Source organism: Salvelinus alpinus, chromosome 12 (genome assembly GCF_045679555.1).
Source record: "Salvelinus alpinus chromosome 12, SLU_Salpinus.1, whole genome shotgun sequence".
NCBI lineage: Eukaryota > Metazoa > Chordata > Actinopteri > Salmoniformes > Salmonidae > Salvelinus > Salvelinus alpinus.
Window position 1 is genome coordinate 26,451,618 of NC_092097.1, and position 21,121 is coordinate 26,472,738.

The window sequence follows — 21,121 nt, forward strand, 5'->3', positions numbered from 1 at the left end:
TCCTAAACTTGGCCATGGTGGCTTGCCTCCATGAATGTCATCTCATCACGTAGACAGCTTTGGCTCTCACAGACATAGATGTCAACTTCCGTGAAGAAACTCCAGGCCAAGTTTTTGTGTGGATGCCATTTTGAATCAAACGTCGAAACTGCGGAAGGACAGAGACCATGCAGTTTTATCATCGGTCCCCCTGCCCCACGTTACCCTAGCCAGAGACCATTGCAGTCTAGACCTCCGCTCTCCCCTGCCTTGAAAGGCTGTGGGAGGCACTTGTGAAGTCCCCCTGGGTGTTGGATACAGTACTACAGGGGTACAAACTCCAGTTCCGATGCCGGCCACCACCTTTCAGATGGGTTTGGTCAACTACAACAGCCGACCCCCTGAAAGAGAAGCTCTCCAACCTGAGTTTGCCTCCCAGCTGGAGAAGAATGAAATCAGACAAATCAAACCAAGAGAACAGCACAGTGGGTTCCATCTTGGACTTGAGGCCTCTCAACCGGTGCTTGAAAACCCTCCTCTCAGTCCCACATCCTATCAGCCCAGGCCAGTGGTTCCCCACGGTTGACCTAAAAGATGCCTACTTCCACGTACCGATCCACCCAGCTCACAGTAAGTTCCTGTGCTTTGAATTCAACGGCATAGCGTACAAGTACCAAGTGTTACCTTTTATGCTTCTCCCTGGCACCAAGAACATTCACAAAATGCATGTATTCCGCTCTAGCACCCCTAAGATCACAAGGGATGATAGTACTAAATGACCTAGACGATTGGCTAATCTGCGCTCAGTCACGAGAACAGTAGACACATCTCTACTGAAGCACATCTCAGAGCTAGGCCTCAGGTTGAACATGCAAAAAAAACACCTGGTCCCCACAGAAACTGATGTTCATGGGCATGCGGGTCGACTCGTCTCTAATGAGTGCTCACCTCACTGAAGAGCGAGATCGAAAATTGTAGATCACACCAATCCTTTTGTCCAAGACCAGAAGGGGACTGGTCTTCAGTGTCAGAGACTGATGCGTCTCCTCGCCGCAGCCTCTCTTTTGTCCCTATTGGGTATTCTACACTAGATACCCCTGCAGGAATTCCAAGGAACACAGGTATTGTCTCTTGACTGTGTCTAAGGAATGCATGCGAGCACTGGCAAGATGGCAATCCCTGAAATTCCTTTCATGCAGGATATGCCTGGGCAGAATCCATCGGAGCGAACTGGTTCAAACAGTTCATCACAATACTGTCACTCCTAGCGGGGACAGCATGGGAACTACCAACTGTCACAGGCGGAGGACACATTGTGGCATCCGAATTCCTGCAGCTTAGTCCCTGGCTGCTGAACAGCAAAAATGGTCTGGTTTAGATATTGAGCCCTCTGTTAACATCGTAGAGTGCCAGGGCCCGTCCACCATGTCAACCTATGACACGAGGTGGCGTGTGTTCTGCCAGTGGTGTGGGGAGCAGAGGGTTGCTCCAGAATCATGCAGCATAAAAACTGTGCTCCAGTTCTTGAGGTTGTTGTTTGATGTTGGCAGGGCTGCATACACACTTAAGGAACAGTATATGCAGCAGCCATTTCAGCATGTCATGATGAAGAGCAGGATGGACCGCTTGGCAGCCATCGGCTCATGGCAAGATTTCTTAAGGGAGTCCGTCGATTACGCCTCTCAAGAGCCTACTCAGTTCCCAAATGGGATTTGGATCTGGTTCTTGGGAGTACAATCCAGACCTACCTTTAAACCGTTAGAAGCTATAGACTTGAAACATCACTCTCTTAAGATTGCGTTTCTGGTGGCCATCGCTTCTACCAAGAGTGTTGGCGAGATCCATCTGTTATTAGTTAATGATGAGTGTTATCGTCTTATTCAAATCAAATTTTATTGGTCACATACACATATTTAGCAGATGTTATTGTAGGTGTAGTGAAATTCTTGGGTTCCTAGCTCCAACAGTGCATGAGTATCTAACAATTCACAACAATACACAAATCTAAAAGTAAAAGAATGGAATTAAGAAATATATAAATATTAGGACGAGCAATGTTGGAGTGGCATTGACTAAAATACAGTAGAATAAAATACAGTATACATATGAGATGAGTAAAGCAGTATGTAAACATTGTTAATGTGGCCAGTGATTCCATGTCTATGTATATAGGGCAGCAGCCTCTAAGGTGCAGGGTTGAGTAACCGGGTGGTAGTCGGCTAGTAATGGCTATTTAACAGTCTGATGGCCTTGAGAAATAAGCTGTTTTTCAGTCTCTTGGTCCCAGGTTTGATGCACCTGTACTGACCTCGCCTTCTGGATGATAGCGGGTGAACAGGCCGTGGCTCCGGTATTTGATGTCGTTGATTATCTTTTTGGCCTTCCTTTGACATCGGGTGCTCTCACTGTCCTGGAGGGTAGGCAGTTTGTCCCCGGTGATGCGTTGGGCACGTACCACTCTCTGGAGAGCCCTGCGGTTGCGGGCGGTGCAGTTGCCGTACAAGGCGGTGATACAGCCCTTAATTGTAAAAGTTGCTCTTAATTGTAAAAGTTCCTGAGGGTTTTAGGGGCCAAGCCGAATTTCTTCAGCCTCCTGGGGTTGAAGAGGCTCTGTTGCGCTGCCTTCTCCACACTCTCTGTGTGGCCGGACCAATTCAGATTGTCAGTGATGTGTACACTGAGGAACTTGAAGCTTTCCACCTTCTCCACTGCGGTCCTGTCGATGTAGATAGGGAGGTGCTCCCTCTGCTGTTTCCTGAAGTCCACGATCAGCTCCTTCGTTTTGTTGTCGTTGAGGGAGATGTTATTTTCCTGGCACCACTCCACCAGGGCCCTCATCTCCTCCCTGTAGGCTGTCTCGTCATTGTTGGTAATCAGGCCTACTACTGTTGTGTCGTCTGCAAACTTGATGATTGAGTTGGATGCCACTCAGTCATGGGTGAACAGGTAGTACAGGAGGGGGCTGAGCATGCACTCTGGTGGGGCCCCTGTGTTGAGGATCAGTAAAGTGGAGGTATTGTTTCCTACCTTCACCACCTGGGGGCGGCACGTCAGGAAGTCCAGGACCCAGTTGCAGAAGGTGGGGTTCAGACCCAGGGCCCTGAGCTTAATGATGAGCTTGGAGGGTACTATGGTGTTGAATGCTGAGCTATAGTCAATGAACAGCATTCTGACATCGGTATTCCTCTTGCCCAGATGGGATAGAGCAGTGTGCAGTGCGATTGCATCGTTTGTGGATCTATTGGGGCGGTAAGCAAATTGAAGTGGGTTTAGGGTGTCAGGTAAGGTAGAGGTGATATGATCAGAGGCTACCCAGAACATATCCCAGTCCGGGTGATCTAAACAATCTTGAAGCATGGACTCTGATTGGTCAGACCAGCGTTGAATAGACCTTAGCACCTTAGTACTTCCTGTTTGAGTTTCTGCATATAGGAATGGAGGAGAAAAATGGAGTCATGATCTGATTTGCCGAAGGAGGGCGGGGGAGGGCCTTGTAGACATCTCGAAAAGGCGAGTAGCATTGGTCTAGTGTTTTTCCTAAGCGAGTACTACACTCAATGTGTTGATAGAACTTCCGTAGCGTTTTCCTCAAATTTGCTTTGTTAAAATCCCCAGCTACAATAAATGCGACCTCAGGATATGTGATTTCCAGTTTGCATAAAGTCCAGTGTAGTTCCTTGAGGGCCGTTGTGGTATCGGAAAACCGATGAGTGGTCGAGGAGTGTGTCAGTTCGTTAGTAGGCATACGGAGGACGGTCCTCCCCTCCTTGATAGCCTACTTTTGGCGAGGAAGCATAAGTGTATCCTACCGCGGAAGAGTTTTGATATCTGCCACAACCCCTTTGAATCAGCTGTTGTGTTGTCGTCATCGTCGGAAACCATGCACACGTTTTAAAACGATAGCCAGCATATTGTAATTATCTATAAATTGTCTTGCAAAACTAACTTCATTTGTTTTTAGTCACACTACACATTTATTTTGAGAGCCACCCCTGTAAATGTTATTTCTCTGAGTGGAGAAGGACTGACTCATTTTATACAAGCTCATATTTGTCCACATTCCATCTCCTCGCTACCGTTGACCTTTTTTAAAAGGAGACGAAAAGAGGTTTGAGGACAGAGACGGAGGAGTTAGCAAATCTAATTGATAAAAGGCCCTTGAGGTAAATTTGTCCCTTGTGGCGAGAGGGGCCTATCTATATACAGATTTTCAGGGCTCTAGTTCAAATGGGGTGAGGGGCATGACATTTCAAAGGTTTGCATTTTCAATCACTTGTTATAGGCTAGAACATGATTATAATAATTTCTACATTGCTGTTGCCGACCCCTGTTCTAGGCCTTACCAACTCACAGGAATTTACATTTTTTTCACTAAATCGTCAGAAGGAAAATAATAATAATCAACTTCAAAAAATACAATAGGGTTTCACTCAGCTTCGCTGCTTGAACCCCTAATTAGTCATTTATAATACTAACATAGTTTATTTAACCTTATAGCAGACGTTTTTGTAATGCAAGGACTCTCTAAGTTTGGATACCACTGGTACAGATTTACATAGACATTTCAGGGATACAGCAGAGAGTTTGGCTAAAACTGCCAAATGTATTAATCCTAATAGCCTACACATGCTTTACCAGCTAGTAGAACACTGCCCCACACCCAGATTCATTACCCAGGTTAAACTTGTTTGACCTGTAATAGGCTGTAGGCCTACCCCAGGTACAGGTAGACCTAGCTGGTTAAAGTGCTTATTAGAACAGTAGGTCTACTGGTAGTTGCTTAGTAATAAAGGACCACTTAAGGCCAGAAGTTTTTACTCTCTGCATGACCTGACAAGGAAAAATGCTGCACCCTTAGTTGTAGGCCATAATATATTTGTTATGATTAACCTAATACTATGTTTCCAAGTTCATTTTTTCACAAAGATTAACATTCTGAACATGCTCAATATAGTATCTAGTACCCTTGAATGTAGTATCTAGTACCCTTGCCTCCATACAATGCAGCACTGCCGGGAAACCACAAGAGGGCCCTTAACCCCCCAAAAACGCCAGAGTAAGACATGAGAAATTGAATGATGTGTGATATATAACATTGTCCAAATATACAATAGTTTTGCGGCAGAATATAATGGCTGAATATTTGATGCACATCTCCTTTCAAAATGAGAACATGCTGAAAGTTGTGGGCCTGTGGTTAAGGCTGAGCTTTGTGAATAGAGGGGTCTGGTTTTGGCATTCTGAGTCCTTCTCTTTTGTGGGCATGTCTGTTACCATGGTATTACAAGCATTGAAGTGATGTGGCAGGGAAGGTGTTCGACCTGGGCCACCAGATACTGTAAAGTGGATCAAATTGTTTGTTTTTTCCCTTCTTGTTGATTATGGTGTGTGTTTAATTATTGCAACATTATAAACACTGACTGACTTTTCGCATTCACAGAAGGGTGGATCATACATGCCCCTTAACGTGCCATCATCATCTTTATTCTGTGTAGCCTAACTCTTCTTTGGCACATATTCTATAATATGACTGAAGAAACTATATCATTGATAGGAATGATGAATGGACACAGACAGCCTTGTTAAAAAACTGCAGAGCTCATCGCGCAGGGTCTGTGAAATAAATTATATTGTGTGCCCTACAAATATCCTACATTGATTTAGTTGATATCATCAACATTTGCAGCTAATTTTTAATCCAATAATACTGTGTATTTTGTTTCATTGTAATTGAGTGTAACTATTTTATGAAGGACATGGCTATCTAATTAAACTGCAAGGGTGGCCAGGCGAAGAATGCGAATTGAAAGCTCTCCTCGTGGAGGAGGGAGGGGGAATACAGTCTGCTAATCCCCTTGTCCTCAATCTTTCTTCGACAGTCCTGTAGAGGATGGAGCAGGACGCACCTGTGGGACGTGGGAGGAATCCTGAGATTCCAACAAACTCACAACTTTCTGAACTACCTGTACAGCAGATAGTGTGTCGTTCATTTAGATACGCATTTAACCGCGTGCATCCGTTAATTTAGATATAAATCGAACGGTTAATCCTATTTGATAACGCTACCAGCGCACGGGACTGGAGCGAAACGTTTATTTTTCTTGCTGTTTGTGGATTAAAATCAACCGTTTCTCAATGAGCGACACGGAAAATTACAGCTCGGATTCCAAATTGGAATCTGTTATACAGGTCATGTCATGGCTCGTGCACGATTGCACTTCTATTTATCGTTGTTTTTAGCATGTATTGATATTCTTCTGTAAATAATTTATTGTAAAGCTTTATAGAAATATCAATAGGCTACCCAATATGTTATAATTATGTAGCCTAGTTGTAATTACAATAGACGTCTTCACTGAGGGTGCTGATGGTTTGACACTTCGACAGAGATGCCATGAAATCTGCTCTCTGTGTTATGAAAGTGTATGTATGCGTGCTCTGCAGAGTGTGAGGTCAGTGTTCTATTCTGAACCCAGCTCTCTGGTAGACAGGAGTGACTGCTGAGAAGCCACCTGTCCTCGTGGCACTGTGATCTGCAGGGCCCTTAGTTTTAGTCTGTCTCTGAGGAGATTAACTATAACTATGTGTCTTTGTCTCCCTGCCAGAGGGTGGAGGAGAGTGTGCTGTCTGAGGAGAAGAGGCTGACTGTCCGAGGCGCCTCCCCAGAAGACCCAACTATGTGTCTACCTGCACGGGTCCGAGAGATTGTCACCAGGAACCTCAACGAGAGCTGTGAGTAGCCAACCATCTGATTACTCTACTTTGAATGCATCTGTGATATTTTAGTGTCCTGAATATTGAACAAAGCGCTGTGCTCTTCATTAACACGATTGATTGTCTGGCACTCTCTCTCCCCACCCCAGCACCAGGAGCCATGTTCTCAGTGATGTCTGTCCAAGAGGAGAACCGGGTGCTGCAGGTAGAGCTGGGAAGGATGGAAGACCTGCTAGCCCATAGCAAGGCGGACCGCGATGAGCTGGCTATCAAATACAGCGCAATCAGCGAGAGGGTAAGAGACAGAGAAGAGGAGGAAGAAGATCAGTAAGTAAAATATATAAAATTAGATTATCCAGGAAAAGACAACAGGATGTGAAGCACATAACAAAATGGAGGTTGAGAGAGAGAGAATTAAGGCATTTGTGGGGATTAGTTAGTTCTCTTTTTAATTATTAGTTTGGACTGGTTGTAGTACTACACTAACCTGGCTTCGAGAGGCCATATATGTGGTGGGTTTAAATGCTTGTCCCCTCATTATTTTCTTTGTCTGCTCTGGAGAATTTTGTCCGTCTCCTTGGTTACAGGGACAGGAATGAAGTGAAGTGGCATGTTGCTATGGCGTTTGTCACCCCTGGTGATTGTAAACAGGGGTTTTAGTGGGGAACAGAGGGGGCTCAGGCTAGAGGGGGGGACTCATTAGTATGGCGTTAGAATTTAGCCTTACTAAATGCGAGTGAACATCAAAGATTATTAGCCAAAACACAAACAGGAAATATCTACCATGTTATCTTTAATCAGTTTTCTTCATGGTGACACTGATTCGGCTAGCCTGCAGTTAAAATGCATAAATAAAGGTTAAATAAAGGTTAAATGAAAATAAATTAATGTTAAATGAGTGACTCTTCTGACAAATGAGACTAATGTAAATGTACCTCTACTATATCATGAATACACGTCACTGCTCAATGGCTAAATGTAGAATACAGAGAGGCTTATCTGTATAGATACAGTTGTTGGGACCTACAGAGGTTCCTATGGAGACAGGTTTGTGTTTACTACCGGACTGGGGTGTTCTCCATGGAGAGGCCATCATAAACATAACAAATGGTATATGAATTACCATGCCTGGTTTTGCCAATGCAGCAAAACTGGGCCTGCCATAAGGAACCAGGTGGCTGCCAAAAGGTTGAATGTACATATTGTCAGGACCCGGTGAGAGAAACAGTCACTAATAGTCGGCAGAACCCAGAAGATGAGGCAGACTCAGCAGTACTAGAGATGGTGGTTTAATAAAAGGACAAGATCTTCAGGCAAAGAATATAAATCCACCACGTCCAAAAATAAAGCCAAGAGGCACAAAATGGATATCCTCCAAAATACAAAGAAACTCCACAAAGTGGCAAAAACAGCAGGGAAAAACAAACCTCAAAAGACTACTCAAAAATACACACGCACTAAACCAGAGAACCTCTGGAAAATCCAATAAGAGAAATATATGTTCACAACAAGGCTGGGGCTGGGTGCTAACATACAAACACTGAGCAAAGAACTGAGGAACACACAGGGTTTAAATACTAACAAGGGAACGACACACAGGTGCAAACAATAATTAGAGCAAGGAAAAAACAAAAGGTACAAAAAAGGTGCAATGGGGACATCTAGTGACCAAAACCTGAACAGTCCTGGCCAAAACCTGACAGAATCCCCCTCCTAGGAACGGCTCCTGACGTTCCTACCAGCCTTCTCAGGGTGGAGGGCCCTGAACTGACGAATGAGGTCAGGGTCCAGTATGTCCTTGGCAGGAACCCAGGAGCGCTCCTCGGGACCGTAGCCTTCCCAGTCCACCAGATACTGCCAGGACCGCTGCACCCGGCGGGAATCCGGTGGACGGTATAAGCCGACTGGCCTCCGATGACACGGGGCGGAGGTCTGCCTGCCGGGATAAGGGGAGAAAAAACAACAGGTTTTAATAAAGAAATGTGAAATGTTGGATTGATCTTAAGGGATCTGGGTAAGTGCAGGCGAAAAGTAACGGGATTGACTCTCCTGGCAATCTTAAAGGGGCCGATGAATCTCTGGGACAGCTTACGAGACTCCACCCGTAGCGGTAAGTTCTTTGTTGAGAGCCATACTCTCTGGCCGGGGTACAGGGTAGGACCGGGACGGCGACGTCTGTTGGCTTGTCGCTGGTACTGCTGTGAGGAACGCAGAAGATTAAGACGGGCCTTCTTCCACGTAAGCCGACAGCGTCTGATGAACCTCGAGGCTGAAGGCACTCTGACTTCTGCCTCCTGGTCCGGGAACAATAAAGGAGCATAGCCAAACTGACACTCGTGCGGGGATATACCAGTGGAGGAGGAGCACAAGGTGTTGTGCGCGTACTCGGCCCAAACAATGAAGGATGACCATGTGGACGGGTTGTTGGAAACCATACATCTGAGGGTGGTTTCCAACTCCTGATTCATCCTCTCGGTTTGGCCGTTGGACTCCGGATGGTACCCTGAAGATAAACTGGCCGTGGCCCCTATGAGTTGGCAGAAGGCCTTCCAAAACCTTGAGGCGAACTGGGGACCTCTGTCGGAAACCATATCTTGCGAAATGCCAAAGACTCGGAACACATGGTTAATCACCAACTCAGCTGTTTCCTTGGCAGAAGGTAATTTGGTCAAGGGAACAAACCTGGCCGCCTTAGAAAACCTGTCGATGATGACTAGGATAGTAGTATTACCATGGGACGGAGGAAGGCCAGTAATAAAGTCCAACGAGATATGGGACCAGGGTCGGTGGGGAATAGATAAAGGGTGAAGGAGTCCTTGAGGGCGGAGGTGAGAAGATTTGCCCTGGCAGCACACGGGACAGGCCTTGACGAAAGTGGCAACGTCTTCTCTTATGGTGGGCCACCAGAACTTACGCTGAATGAACTCCAAGGTGCGACCTACGCCCGGGTGACAGGTGAGGCGAGAGGAGTGCCCCCACAGAAGGACTTGGGATCTTGCTGCCTTGGGAACAAACAACCGATTGGCAGGACCTCCCTTGGGACCCGGTTCGATGGCTTGAGCTTGTCTCACAGTATCCTCAACTTGCCACGAGATTGGAGCCACGATCTTAGCGGCAGGAAGAACAGTCATGTCAGTATCTTCTCGAATGGCAGGAGAGTAGACTCGTGACAAGGCGTCCGGTTTGAGATTCTTCGACCCGGGTCTATAGGTGAGGATAAACTGGAATCGGCTGAAGAAAAGAGACCATCGAGCTTGTCTGGAGTTCAACCGCTTCGCCTGCTGGATATACTCCAGATTTTTGTGGTCCGTAAGCACTTGAAATGGTTGAGAAGCCCCCTCGAGCCAGTGTCTCCATTCCTTCAATGCCATCTTAACCGCTAGGAGTTCACGATCCCCCACATCGTAATTCCTCTCGGCCGGGGTAAGCCGGTGAGAGAAGAAGGCGCAAGGATGAAGCCTCTTGTCTTCCCCCCTCTGAGACAGGACAGCTCCAACACCAACCTCTGATGCGTCTACCTCCACCACAAAAGGTTCATCCGCCGTCGGTAGTGTCAGGATGGGATCAGAGAGGATGCGCTGCTTGAGTCCTTGGAAGGCCGTCTCAGCTTCTCTTCCCCACAGAAACCTTGTGTTTCCACCCTTGGTTACAGCTGAGAGAGGGGCTGCCACCGAGCTGAAGTTCTTGATGAACTTGCGGTAAAAGTTAGTGAAGCCCAGGAAACGCTGAACTTCCTTAACGGACTTGGGGGTGGGCCAATCCGCTACCGCCCCTACCTTCTTGGGGTCCATCTGGACTCGACCGGGTTCCACTACAAATCCCAGGAATTGTACTCGAGAGGAATGGAATTCACACTTTTCCGGCTTAACGTACAAATGGCTGTCTAGGAGGCGTTTGAGCACTTGTCTGACATGCTTAGTGTGTTCTTGAAGGGAGCTCGAAAAGATGAGGATGTCATCCAAGTAAACAAACACGAAAATGTTAAGCATATCCCTAAGCACATCGTTTATGAGCGCTTGGAACACAGCCGGGGCGTTGGTCAGGCCGAAGGGCATCACCAAGTATTCGTAGTGACCAGTAGGCGTGTTGAAAGCGGTCTTCCACTCGTCACCGGGTTTGATCCGCACAAGATGGTATGCGTTCCGTAGGTCAAGCTTAGTGAAGACCACTGCTTCCTGGAGCAGCTCAAAGGCTGTGGCCATAAGGGGTAGCGGGTAGCGGTTACGGACGGTTATGGCATTAAGTCCCCGGTAGTCGATGCAAGGACGTAATCCACCGTCTTTTTTGGCCACAAAGAAAAACCCTGCCCCCGCCGGCGAGGTGGATGGACGCATGAGGCCTGCTGCCAGAGCGTCCTTGATGTAGGTATCCATAGCAGCTCGTTCGGGAGGAGATAGGGAAAAGATCCGACCCCTGGGGGGGCAGGTGCCCGGAAACAGGTCGATGGGGCAATCGTAAGGTCTATGGGGTGGTAGTTTGGTGGCCCTCTGTTTGCTAAATACCGGTTTGAGGTCATGGTAACACTCGGGAACTCGGGACAGGTCGATGGATTCTAGAGACTCGGGAGGGGAACTCGGGAAGATACAAGTGGCTTGGCACGTAGGACCCCACTGCTTGATAGTGCCCACAGACCAGTCGATGTGAGGGTTATGGCTGTGAAGCCAGGGGTATCCAAGGACGAGAGGGAACTCGGAACACGAGGTCAGATGAAAGTTCATCACTTCCTGGTGTTGGGCAACTGAAAGTCGCAAGGGGGTAGTGACACGAGTGACAAGTCCAGATCCCAAAGGGCTTCCATCCAACGTAGTAACCCTTATGGGGTCACTAAGAGGTTCAGAGGGAACGCCATTCTCCTTCGCCCAGACACCATCCATGAAGTTACCTGCGGCTCCAGAGTCTAACAAGGCTTGAAGGGGAAGCTCGTGGTTGTCCCAGGAAAGGGTAACTGGAATAAGCAGGCGGGAGTTGGATGGATGGGAGGAGGTTATGTTTCCCGTTACAGTCCTCCCAGGCCTGCACGGGAGAGTGCGTTTTCCCTGGAGCCCGGGACACGTGGAGAGGAAATGGCCCGGTTTGCCGCAATATAGACAGCATCGCTCCCTTATCCGACGGTCTCTCTCAGCCTGGGAGATGCGTCCAACCTGCATGGGTTCCGGTGGAGTCAGCGAGGATAAAGGTGGAGACTCGGAGCTGGGACCGATAGGAGCTAGGGTGAGAGATCTACGGTTGAGTTCTCTCTCTCTCAGACGCTGGTCTATGCGTGAAGCCAACTTGATCAGGGACTCGAGGTTGTCCGGTGGTTCCCGAGTGGCCAGTTCATCTTGGATGGTGTCGGAAAGACCCTTCAAAAAACACACTGTGAGCGCCTCGTCGTTCCAGCCACTCGCTGCTGCCACCGTGCGGAACTGGATGGCATAGTCCGTCACGCTGCGCCGACCTTGGCTGAGAGTCAGGAGCTGTTTGGCTGAGTCAGGACCCCTGGTGGGATCTTGAAACACTCGCTTGAATTCTTCAGCAAAGGTAGAGTAGCTGGCACAGCAGGGACTTTGGGCATCCCACACAGCAGTAGCCCAGGCTAGGGCTTTTTCCGACAGCAGGGTGATGATATATGCTATCTTGGACCGGTCGGTGGGAAACGACGAGGGTTGCAGCTCGAAGGAGAGAGAACATTGGGTGAAAAACCCCTTACAAACACTCGGATCACCTGAGAACCATTGGGGAGGCGGCAGACGAGGTTCAGCCAGGGGGTTAACTGCCACGGGCACTTGAATCTGATGAACTGGAGCAGAAGCGGTTGCCGGGGAAAGTTGATCAGAAATCTGCTTTATGGAAGTCATCATCTCCGACAGAAGTTGAGAATGTCCAGCCAGTAAGGCCTCTTGCTGAACCAGAGCAGCTTCGTGACGTTGGACAGTCCCCTCGTGGTGGGACAGTATGGGAAAAAAGTCCTGGGTACTGGCTGCCTCTGGGTTCATTTTAATGGCTCAGTGTTTCTGTCAGGACCCGGTGAGAGAAACAGTCACTAATAGTCGGCAGAACCCAGAAGATGAGGCAGACTCAGCAGTACTAGAGATGGTGGTTTAATAAAAGGACAAGATCTTCAGGCAAAGAATATAAATCCACCACGTCCAAAAATAAAGCCAAGAGGCACAAAATGGATATCCTCCAAAATACAAAGAAACTCCACAAAGTGGCAAAAACAGCAGGGAAAAACAAACCTCAAAAGACTACTCAAAAATACACAAGCACTAAACCAGAGAACCTCTGGAAAATCCAATAAGAGAAATATATGTTCACAACAAGGCTGGGGCTGGGTGCTAACATACAAACACTGAGCAAAGAACTGAGGAACACACAGGGTTTAAATACTAACAAGGGAACGACACACAGGTGCAAACAATAATTAGAGCAAGGAAAAAACAAAAGGTACAAAAAAGGTGCAATGGGGACATCTAGTGACCAAAACCTGAACAGTCCTGGCCAAAACCTGACACATATAGTTTGAATCGTAAAAAAATCCATACGTAAATTGTTAGGAACGTAAAAAAAGCTATGCATGAAACGTAATTAGTTCTTTAAACGTACAAACCCTATGCTACGACTATGAATGAACATTTACACGTTCGATTCTTACTTTACGTCTCCCTTTACTCGGTTACAGATATACGTACAAACTTTTGTCAGGAATGTGGCATCTGCAAAGGACATGAACCGAACGTAGCTAGTCGAAGTTAGATAGTCAATCAAGCAACTCTAGCCCAGATGTTAGAGTTGCTTTACAGCTTCCGGTTTCATTTCCAAAATAAAAGTTTAGAGCTTGTTTTAGAACGACATTCGATAACACTGTTATACCAGTAGATGACGTAGTATAGGCTTGGACCTTCAGAAAATGACTTGTGAGAGAATGAAAATATACAGCTACAGAAGAGCCTTGTCTAGAATGACCGCCTGAGCTGCATAATAGGAAGTAAATATGATTTAGGATAGGCCTATTCCACTATCTAAATATGCCATGCTGTTGTGTGTTATTTAATGGCCATACAATTGTATAATTAATTTTTTTTGCAGCGTGGGGCTACTGTGGTGATCATGAAACCTAATGAATCTCACTTTTTCCAGTATTTGGGAGCACGGACTGTAGGACTTATATTAGGCTTGTTATAGCCATTTGCATTGCACAACCCCATCACGCAGAGGCTATATCCATATCAATAAATGAGACAAAACAAAATATGGATTAAGTCTTGGCTATAACCTGTCCTGAGCGAAATAGCCAAGGGGTCCCAAATGGTCAAGACTATCTATAGCCTATTCTTATTGCCAGATCTCTTTTCCCTATCAGCCACTGTATGTGCTTCTTCAACTATTTGGTTGAACATTTATTTAGAGGCGTTTTAAGGGTAGGCCTATAATAAAAAGTTATAAAACACAAATAGAGTTCTAAAATTATTCCGCAAGACACCAGCTGCACACATCATGCATGCTCTGCACTTTATTTGGCTAGTAGGCAAATAGGCCTACATTGGGGTATAATGACTCTATGACTGCCTGCCTCCAGAAGGGCATCTTCTGAGGCTGAGGGGTGCTCTTCCAAAGGCGCATGGTGCTGTGGTGCTGCATGGAGATCACACGCTCCAACTGAGCAGCAGTGTCGCGATGGAGGGAATAGCCTATATGGAGACTACCTAAGACCACTGCAACAGAGTTATTGTAAAGTGTGGGAATAAGCTTGTCAGTCTTACAGTACCCTACGTTTAACCTCTCCCTTGTTCATGACCCGATTCATATAAATCCTGTCAAATTATTTTAAGTTAATATTAACCCTTCCTACAGAATATGCTTTGGCAAGATTTTGAGTGATGAAAGAAAAGTGAAAATATTCTATAAAAACATATTTTGAGTGGCAATGACACCAGTGGTCATACATAATTTATAGATTCACCAAACATCTATTATTGTTAATATATGATTCATTATTCCTGGTAGATACTACTCGTTATGATAAATTATTCCTGGTAGATACTACTGGTTATGATTGCAGACAGAGCCCAGAGAATGGGATGATGCAGTATTGAATTAGTCATATTTTGATAAGGTGGATGCATGGGGATGTCCACGTCACCCAGAGATATGCCCATGCTGTAAAGATACACCTAGTGGACTGAAACTTCACTGTTGTAGGCATAATACAGCTAGTGCTATCTAGACTTGCGCTGGCAAACCAATCCATTACATTAGCTACCTAAATGTGAAGTAAACTGAGGAGTAATAGACAATGGAGACTTTTAACTTGAAAACGTGCAGGATACCTCTTTCCAGTTTCCCTGACTTTAAAAAAAAACTGTGTTATGTTTGGGCCGAGTCATTTATTAATTTTTTCTCACAGAGAGGGAAAAAGGTTGTTTACTTTTGCAGACAGCTAGCTTTGTTAAGTTTTTGTAGTGGTGCACTGACTGAATAATTATAGCTAGTTGGCTAAGCTTCGATCAGCATGGATATCCAAAAATGGCTAGGCACTGCCAAGAGCAAAACAACTGAGGACTGATGCCGAGCTCAACGAGCACCCTGCTAGCTCAACCACTGAGGTTGAGGAGTCTAGCAGCAAATGCAATACCCGCCCATCCCCCACGCCACCTGCTGACCAACAAGACAGAGAAAAGCCGTGGCCTAGCACCAGCAACATGAGGGTAACATCACAACAAGCACCTGCACTGCCGTTACCCCAGCCACTAGCATCTGACGACCTCGGTGATGATGAGCCAGCGCAGGTTTGTCTTACCCAAGCCGCATTTTCAGTGGGAAAAAGCGGGCCTTTTGAAGTACCTGGCTGTCACGGCCGTCAAAGGAAGTGGACCAAAGTGCAGCGTGGTGAGCGTACATTATCCTTTATTTTGCAACAAAACAATAAACAAAATAAACAAAATTAACAACCGTGAAGCTTACGAGGGCATAGTGCCACAAACACAAGTCAACTACCCACTTTGAAAGGAGGGAAAAAGGGCTACCTAAGTATGGTTCCCAATCAGAGACAACGATAGACAGCTGTCCCTGATTGAGAACCATACCCGGCCAAAACATAGAAATAAAGAAACATAGAAAACAAAACATAGAATGCCCACCTCAAATCACACCCTGACCAAACCAAATAGAGACATAAAAAGTCTCTCTGAGGTCAGGGCGTGACACTGGCTCAAGGTCTATTTGGTTGTGGTGCACGCTATGTCATCTGAGGAGGCAATAGAGGACTTTTTCAATGTGTGTAGCTTCCTGTACAATTTCTTTAGGAAACCCACGGTGGCTGCACAGTACAATGGGGGAAAACTGGAAAGACTTATTGATCAGAGATGGACTGGCAACCTCACCACGGTGTTGTAGTTTTTAAATCAAGTGACAACATCACAGAGATGCTCGGTGAAATTCAATCTACTCGTGCATATGGCACACATGCTTATTGAAAGTGATAGAGCCGAGCATTAAATGTATTGCTAACATGACTCACAAAATCCTGGGGCTTCTCGACCCTCCTAACAAGTTACTGCAGTCTGAAGCAACTGATCTGCACACCGGTGTCAAACTTATCTGCAGTACATATGGGCGCGTTGACAAACAGATGTGATGCTGAATTCAAAACGCTTTGGGAGGCATGCCAGGAGGGCACGAGCACACCAGCTCCAAGCAAACGACGGAGACTCGTGCTTAAAACGAGTATGTAGTTGAATGCAAAGTGGGTCAGTATGATGGTGGAGATGAGAGGGTGTGTAACCAAAATTTTATTTCAGCACAAAGTCTTCTAAATGGTAAGCTACAACCATTATGGCCCTGGCCGCCATGCCAGAATGATTCATTCATTGGTTTTCCCTCATGTACAGTAAGCCTGGTTGTTGTTTAAATGTAATGTATAGTTACTTTAGGCCTTTGCTTTTTACTTCAATGCAGGTTAGATTTATCTGTGATTCTTACATTTAGGTTACATTTATTCGTTTTTGTGGGTCTAATTGCTATTGATATATATACAGATTTGTGTTATTTTATGGGTATAGGGACAATGACCAATGTAACCTATTGGTTGTCCTCTGAGGTGAGCCCTGGTGCGGTGCTCCTATTGTCCTGGCTGTCCACTTCAGTGGTGCTGAAATTGGCAGCGCATCCTTTCATCGAGCTGACTGGCGGTAGCCTTCTCCCCATGGTCCTGAATTGTTGGTTACGGTGTATGTTGTTTTAATGAGCTCATCTTGGGCTACCAGTCTTCATATGGATTCTCTTCAACATTGCATGCTTTCTTGTTTGCAAAATGACAGTTGTTGTTTATATGGCTGCATTTCAGATAGGCCTACATCACAGGAGGTTGGTGGCATCTTAATTGGGGAGAACTGTCTCGTGGTAATGACTGGAGCGGAATCAGTGGAATGGTATCAAACACATGTTTTCCATGTGTTTGATGCCATTCCATTAGCGCCGTTCCGGCCATTATTATGAGCCATTCTCCCCTCAGCAGCCTCCACTGGACATGTTTTTACATTTTGTATGTTGCAGTAGTATAGGACCAATACCGTGTGTAGCCTACTAAAAGAGGTAGACAAACGTTCACTCTGTTATCATTAATTTACATTACACACAGTTGTTGTGTGATAGGCTATTGTAAAAGTGATGTCAACACTATGAAGGCACGCAGCTTACTTTATCGCCCCTCCCTGCTCTCTTGCTATAACGTGTGTGTGTGTTGCTCTCTGTTACGAATCCCTTTGGCCCTGCAGTCTAGGGGGGATGGAAACGAGACCCGTAACATATCTCATGCAAATCATAACAGTGAAAAGGAACAATGAGAACTAATAACAACAGACAACCTAAATCTATCGTCAAACACTTAAGGTTTATTGTTCATACACACAATAATGGGGGGGGGGGGGGCTGAGCTGGACCCAAGGAAAGAACTAATACATATTTTTTTTAAACCCTAAGCTAGTCTAGCCTGCTTCATGAACAGCTAGCTAACTAACCAATAAAATGCAGTGGGTGGTCCGCCCAGTTTTAACTAGGGTACTTAGACAAAGTTTTCCTACGAGTAATATATGGCCATGGGCGACTTGGCTTTGTATCCCCTTTTCCCACCAATAAACAAACAGTCCACAACAATACATACTCACATAATAAAGGACAAATGTGACATGTAGGCGCAAAAACAAAAGAGAGATACCTGGAGAAGTGGAGGCTTGGCTTACTGTAGATTATGCTCATTGCGTAGTGTCACAAATTCGAGTAATGTAGCCTATAGTTGTAGTAATTGAATCTTTGATGTCCTACTGGTGCTCATTCTGTTAGGTGTAGGTCTACCGCAGCAATGGCTGCATTTCGGATACACTTGTATGTCATAGTAGGACCAATCTCTTGTTTTATTAAGACTCTATAAAGCAATAGTAGTGGTGCCCCCCATGGATTTAAAATGCCCCCTCAGGCATTTCATCCTGGAGCCGTGCCTGGAGGCCAGGAACATTCATTACTGCTGCTTACAACCCCTCAATCACAGAGCCCTCTAAGAAACCATTTTGTTCAGATAGGGTTAGGTAGATGCAAATGGAATTGTCTTGCGCCATGCAATAATTAATTATGCATTTATAACAGAGAATTATGGTAAAACATTTCAGCATATCTTATTTGACTTTCTAGGTCTGACCACATAGCATACCTTGCAATCCCGTAGAAAAACAGATTACAGTGTGACTCCCCCTGTGCCACAGCACCCCCTCAACCTCTCTGTTATGTTTTAATCTACGTAGCTAGAGCATGCACTCTGCCTGGAGACGGGTGACGGGGAGCAGGATTCACCAGAGTCTCGCAGCCTGGCTCAGCAGAACGTGGACCTGCGCCGATGTCTGGATGAGGAGCAGGCGGCCTACAAGCGTAAACTCACAGCCTACCAGGAGGGCCAGCAGAGACAGGCTCAGCTGGTGCAGAAGCTGCAGGCCAAGGTATCACACTATGATGCGTTTGTTTCCGTTCACCTCCATTTCATTTGGAGGGTAAATGGTGTTTTACTAGTTCATTTGTAAATCTGTAATTGTCTGCCAACCTTGTTAACAGGTTGAGCCTAATGGCGTGTTTTTTTGTGTTTTTTATTTACTTTATTTTTATTGAAGAACACACAAATGAACACAAAACAGGTAATGGCTGTGTTTTTTTAATGGTTTTAATTTGGGAAGTGAGTTCATGAACCTCATAGATGTCTTCCTGTATGACATCACTGCCTTACATACTCTCCTACTAAGAATTCAACATTTTATGATGACAAATAGGAACTGATGCTGATTATCTAATGTAATCTATATTATGTCACCAGTCAGAGAGCAGATCACCTCACTGTGTCCTCCCCTCCAGGTCCTGCAGTACAAGAAGAGGTGTGGAGATCTAGAGCAGACTCTAGTGGAGAAGTCCTCGGAGCTGGAGCAGCACAGACTGAGTGTTCGTACTGCTCTACACCACTATGGAGACATTCTGAAACAACTAACCATGCCATTTAGTAACAGCATTGAGTTAATCTACAAGTCACATCGGATGCGTAACTGTGATTCTTATTTCCCTTTAGGGTCGTTGTGATATGTCCAGCAACAGTCACCATGGAGAAGAGGTGGATTCATGCGGCGACCTGGAAAATGCTCTGATTCGGTTGGAGGAGGAGCAGCAAAGGTTAGTGATTGTAATCTGCCTGGGCCAATCAGTAATGAAACTAATGGCATACAGAATTCAATGCAATTGATGCAATGCCGTGTTATGCTCCACAGGAGCAGCAGTCTGTCTGCAGTGAACGCCATGCTGAGAGAGCAGTTGGAGCAGGCAGGACTGGCCAATGAGGCACTCAGCCAGGACATACGCAGGCTCACTGCTGATTGGTCCAAATCCAGGGAGGAGCTGGAGCAGAGGGAGTCTGATTGGAGGAGGGAGGAGGAGGTTGGTATTAGAAATGAGTTTTTGTGGATGGCTGTTTTCATTTTTTACATAAGAAACACTTTTCTTATTTTCTGTCACATGCCATTTCACAATTTCTCTCTTAGTCTTTCCACAGTTATTTCAGCAGTGAGCACAGTCGTCTATTGTCCCTATGGCGACAGGTGGTGGGCTTCCTTAGGCAGGTGTCTGAGCTGAAGAGCGTTACAGAGAGGTCAGAACAACTAACTGCATAACAAACTGCATGAATGCACCTCATTTTATATTGTGAAGTTGCCACTATATTTGTGCTCTATTTTTTATTCTTTCATATTTCGCCCTCGGCCCCTTTCCCCCTGCCAGAGACCTGTCTGACATGCGTAACGAGCTGGTACAGACCTCCCACTCTATCCAGTCATCCTGCTCTGGCCTGTCCTCCACGATGCGCAACCGGGAGGGAGGGGCGGCCCTGGCTCTGGAGCGGGAGGTAGCACTGCGGGGGCAGCTGGAGCTGCAGCTCAGAGAACGGGTGGCCGAGATGATGAGCCTGCAGACCAGGACAGACGCAGAGAGGGCCGAGCTCAACGCCAGGTCAGGGACAGAGTTGAACACTCTGCTCAGTCATTGGCTTGTGTCTCAAATGGCACCCTACATAGTACACTACTTTTGACCAGAGCCCTATGGGACTCCGACACGGTCTGTCTCTCTGTGTTTACTGAGTGGCAGCCTGGTCTGTCCGGTGGCGGTAAATCAGGAGGGTGAAGTGTAATGTGCATCTTAGAGATTCAATGGTGTGCTAAGTGATGTGTGTGTGTGTGTGTGTGTGTGGTCAGACTGTCAGATGCAGTGCAAGAGTGGGAGAGGCTGAAGGGGCAGACTGAGGACAGAGACAGAGACATGGCCTCTCTGACCAGGAGACTGGAGGTGAGATTGGCCTGTGTGACCCCAGCATGGAAACTTCCTGTAGCCATTAACAATCATACCCCTCACTATGGTTCTATCCTCCTACAGGAGCAGAATGGTAACGATGAGACAGACATGCAGGTGATGAGAGCTCATACTGAAACACTGCTGGACACACTGAGAGACATTGCACAGGTACAGCAGTCTCACTTATACACACGTACGCGCACACACACACATACACACACACAGCAAACTTTGACCAACCTCCACATTTAAACCCCTCCCTAGACTGTCCTGTCTGATGGGGACTCATCATCAGAGGCAGACCAGGAGAACACCGGAGCTCCTCTATTGGCTCTGCTCCGTGGCTCCTCCCCTCACCGCTCCTTGTCACCACAGCGATCCACCTCTCCCAGACGCTACTCCTCGTTGGCACCCGTCCCAGAAGCCAGCCTGTCTGCCCTGCGCTCTGTTGTCAACAGCAGACATCTCCAGCTGCAGGTACCCTGTCCCTCTGCTGCAACTGGACACATTAACACATCTTCTGCTATCTAAGTGGTTTTACTGTAGTCATTCCCTGGGATTGGGAATTGAAGCTTCTACT

At 46.4% G+C, this 21,121-nt stretch overlaps 1 protein-coding gene across 4 annotated transcripts in view; it reads left to right on the top strand.

Moving 5' to 3' along the window:
• Positions 1–5,844: 5,844 nt before the first annotated feature.
• Positions 5,845–21,121, top strand: part of LOC139535765 (rootletin-like) — a 32,147-nt gene continuing 16,870 nt past the window's right edge. For 2 of the 4 annotated variants that reach the window (XM_071335541.1, XM_071335542.1), the window contains exons 1-13: positions 5,845–6,168; positions 6,585–6,711; positions 6,843–6,988; positions 18,468–18,659; positions 18,828–18,851; positions 19,066–19,149; positions 19,274–19,374; positions 19,470–19,635; positions 19,740–19,846; positions 19,975–20,202; positions 20,445–20,535; positions 20,623–20,709; positions 20,806–21,018. In XM_071335541.1, coding sequence (XP_071191642.1) covers positions 6,115–6,168; positions 6,585–6,711; positions 6,843–6,988; positions 18,468–18,659; positions 18,828–18,851; positions 19,066–19,149; positions 19,274–19,374; positions 19,470–19,635; positions 19,740–19,846; positions 19,975–20,202; positions 20,445–20,535; positions 20,623–20,709; positions 20,806–21,018 — 1,620 coding nt within the window. In that variant the 5' untranslated portion in view covers positions 5,845–6,114. The remainder of the gene's footprint in view (positions 6,169–6,584; positions 6,712–6,842; positions 6,989–18,467; positions 18,660–18,827; positions 18,852–19,065; positions 19,150–19,273; positions 19,375–19,469; positions 19,636–19,739; positions 19,847–19,974; positions 20,203–20,444; positions 20,536–20,622; positions 20,710–20,805; positions 21,019–21,121) is intronic. The other 2 variants (XM_071335543.1, XM_071335544.1) reach the window with 1 other exon arrangement.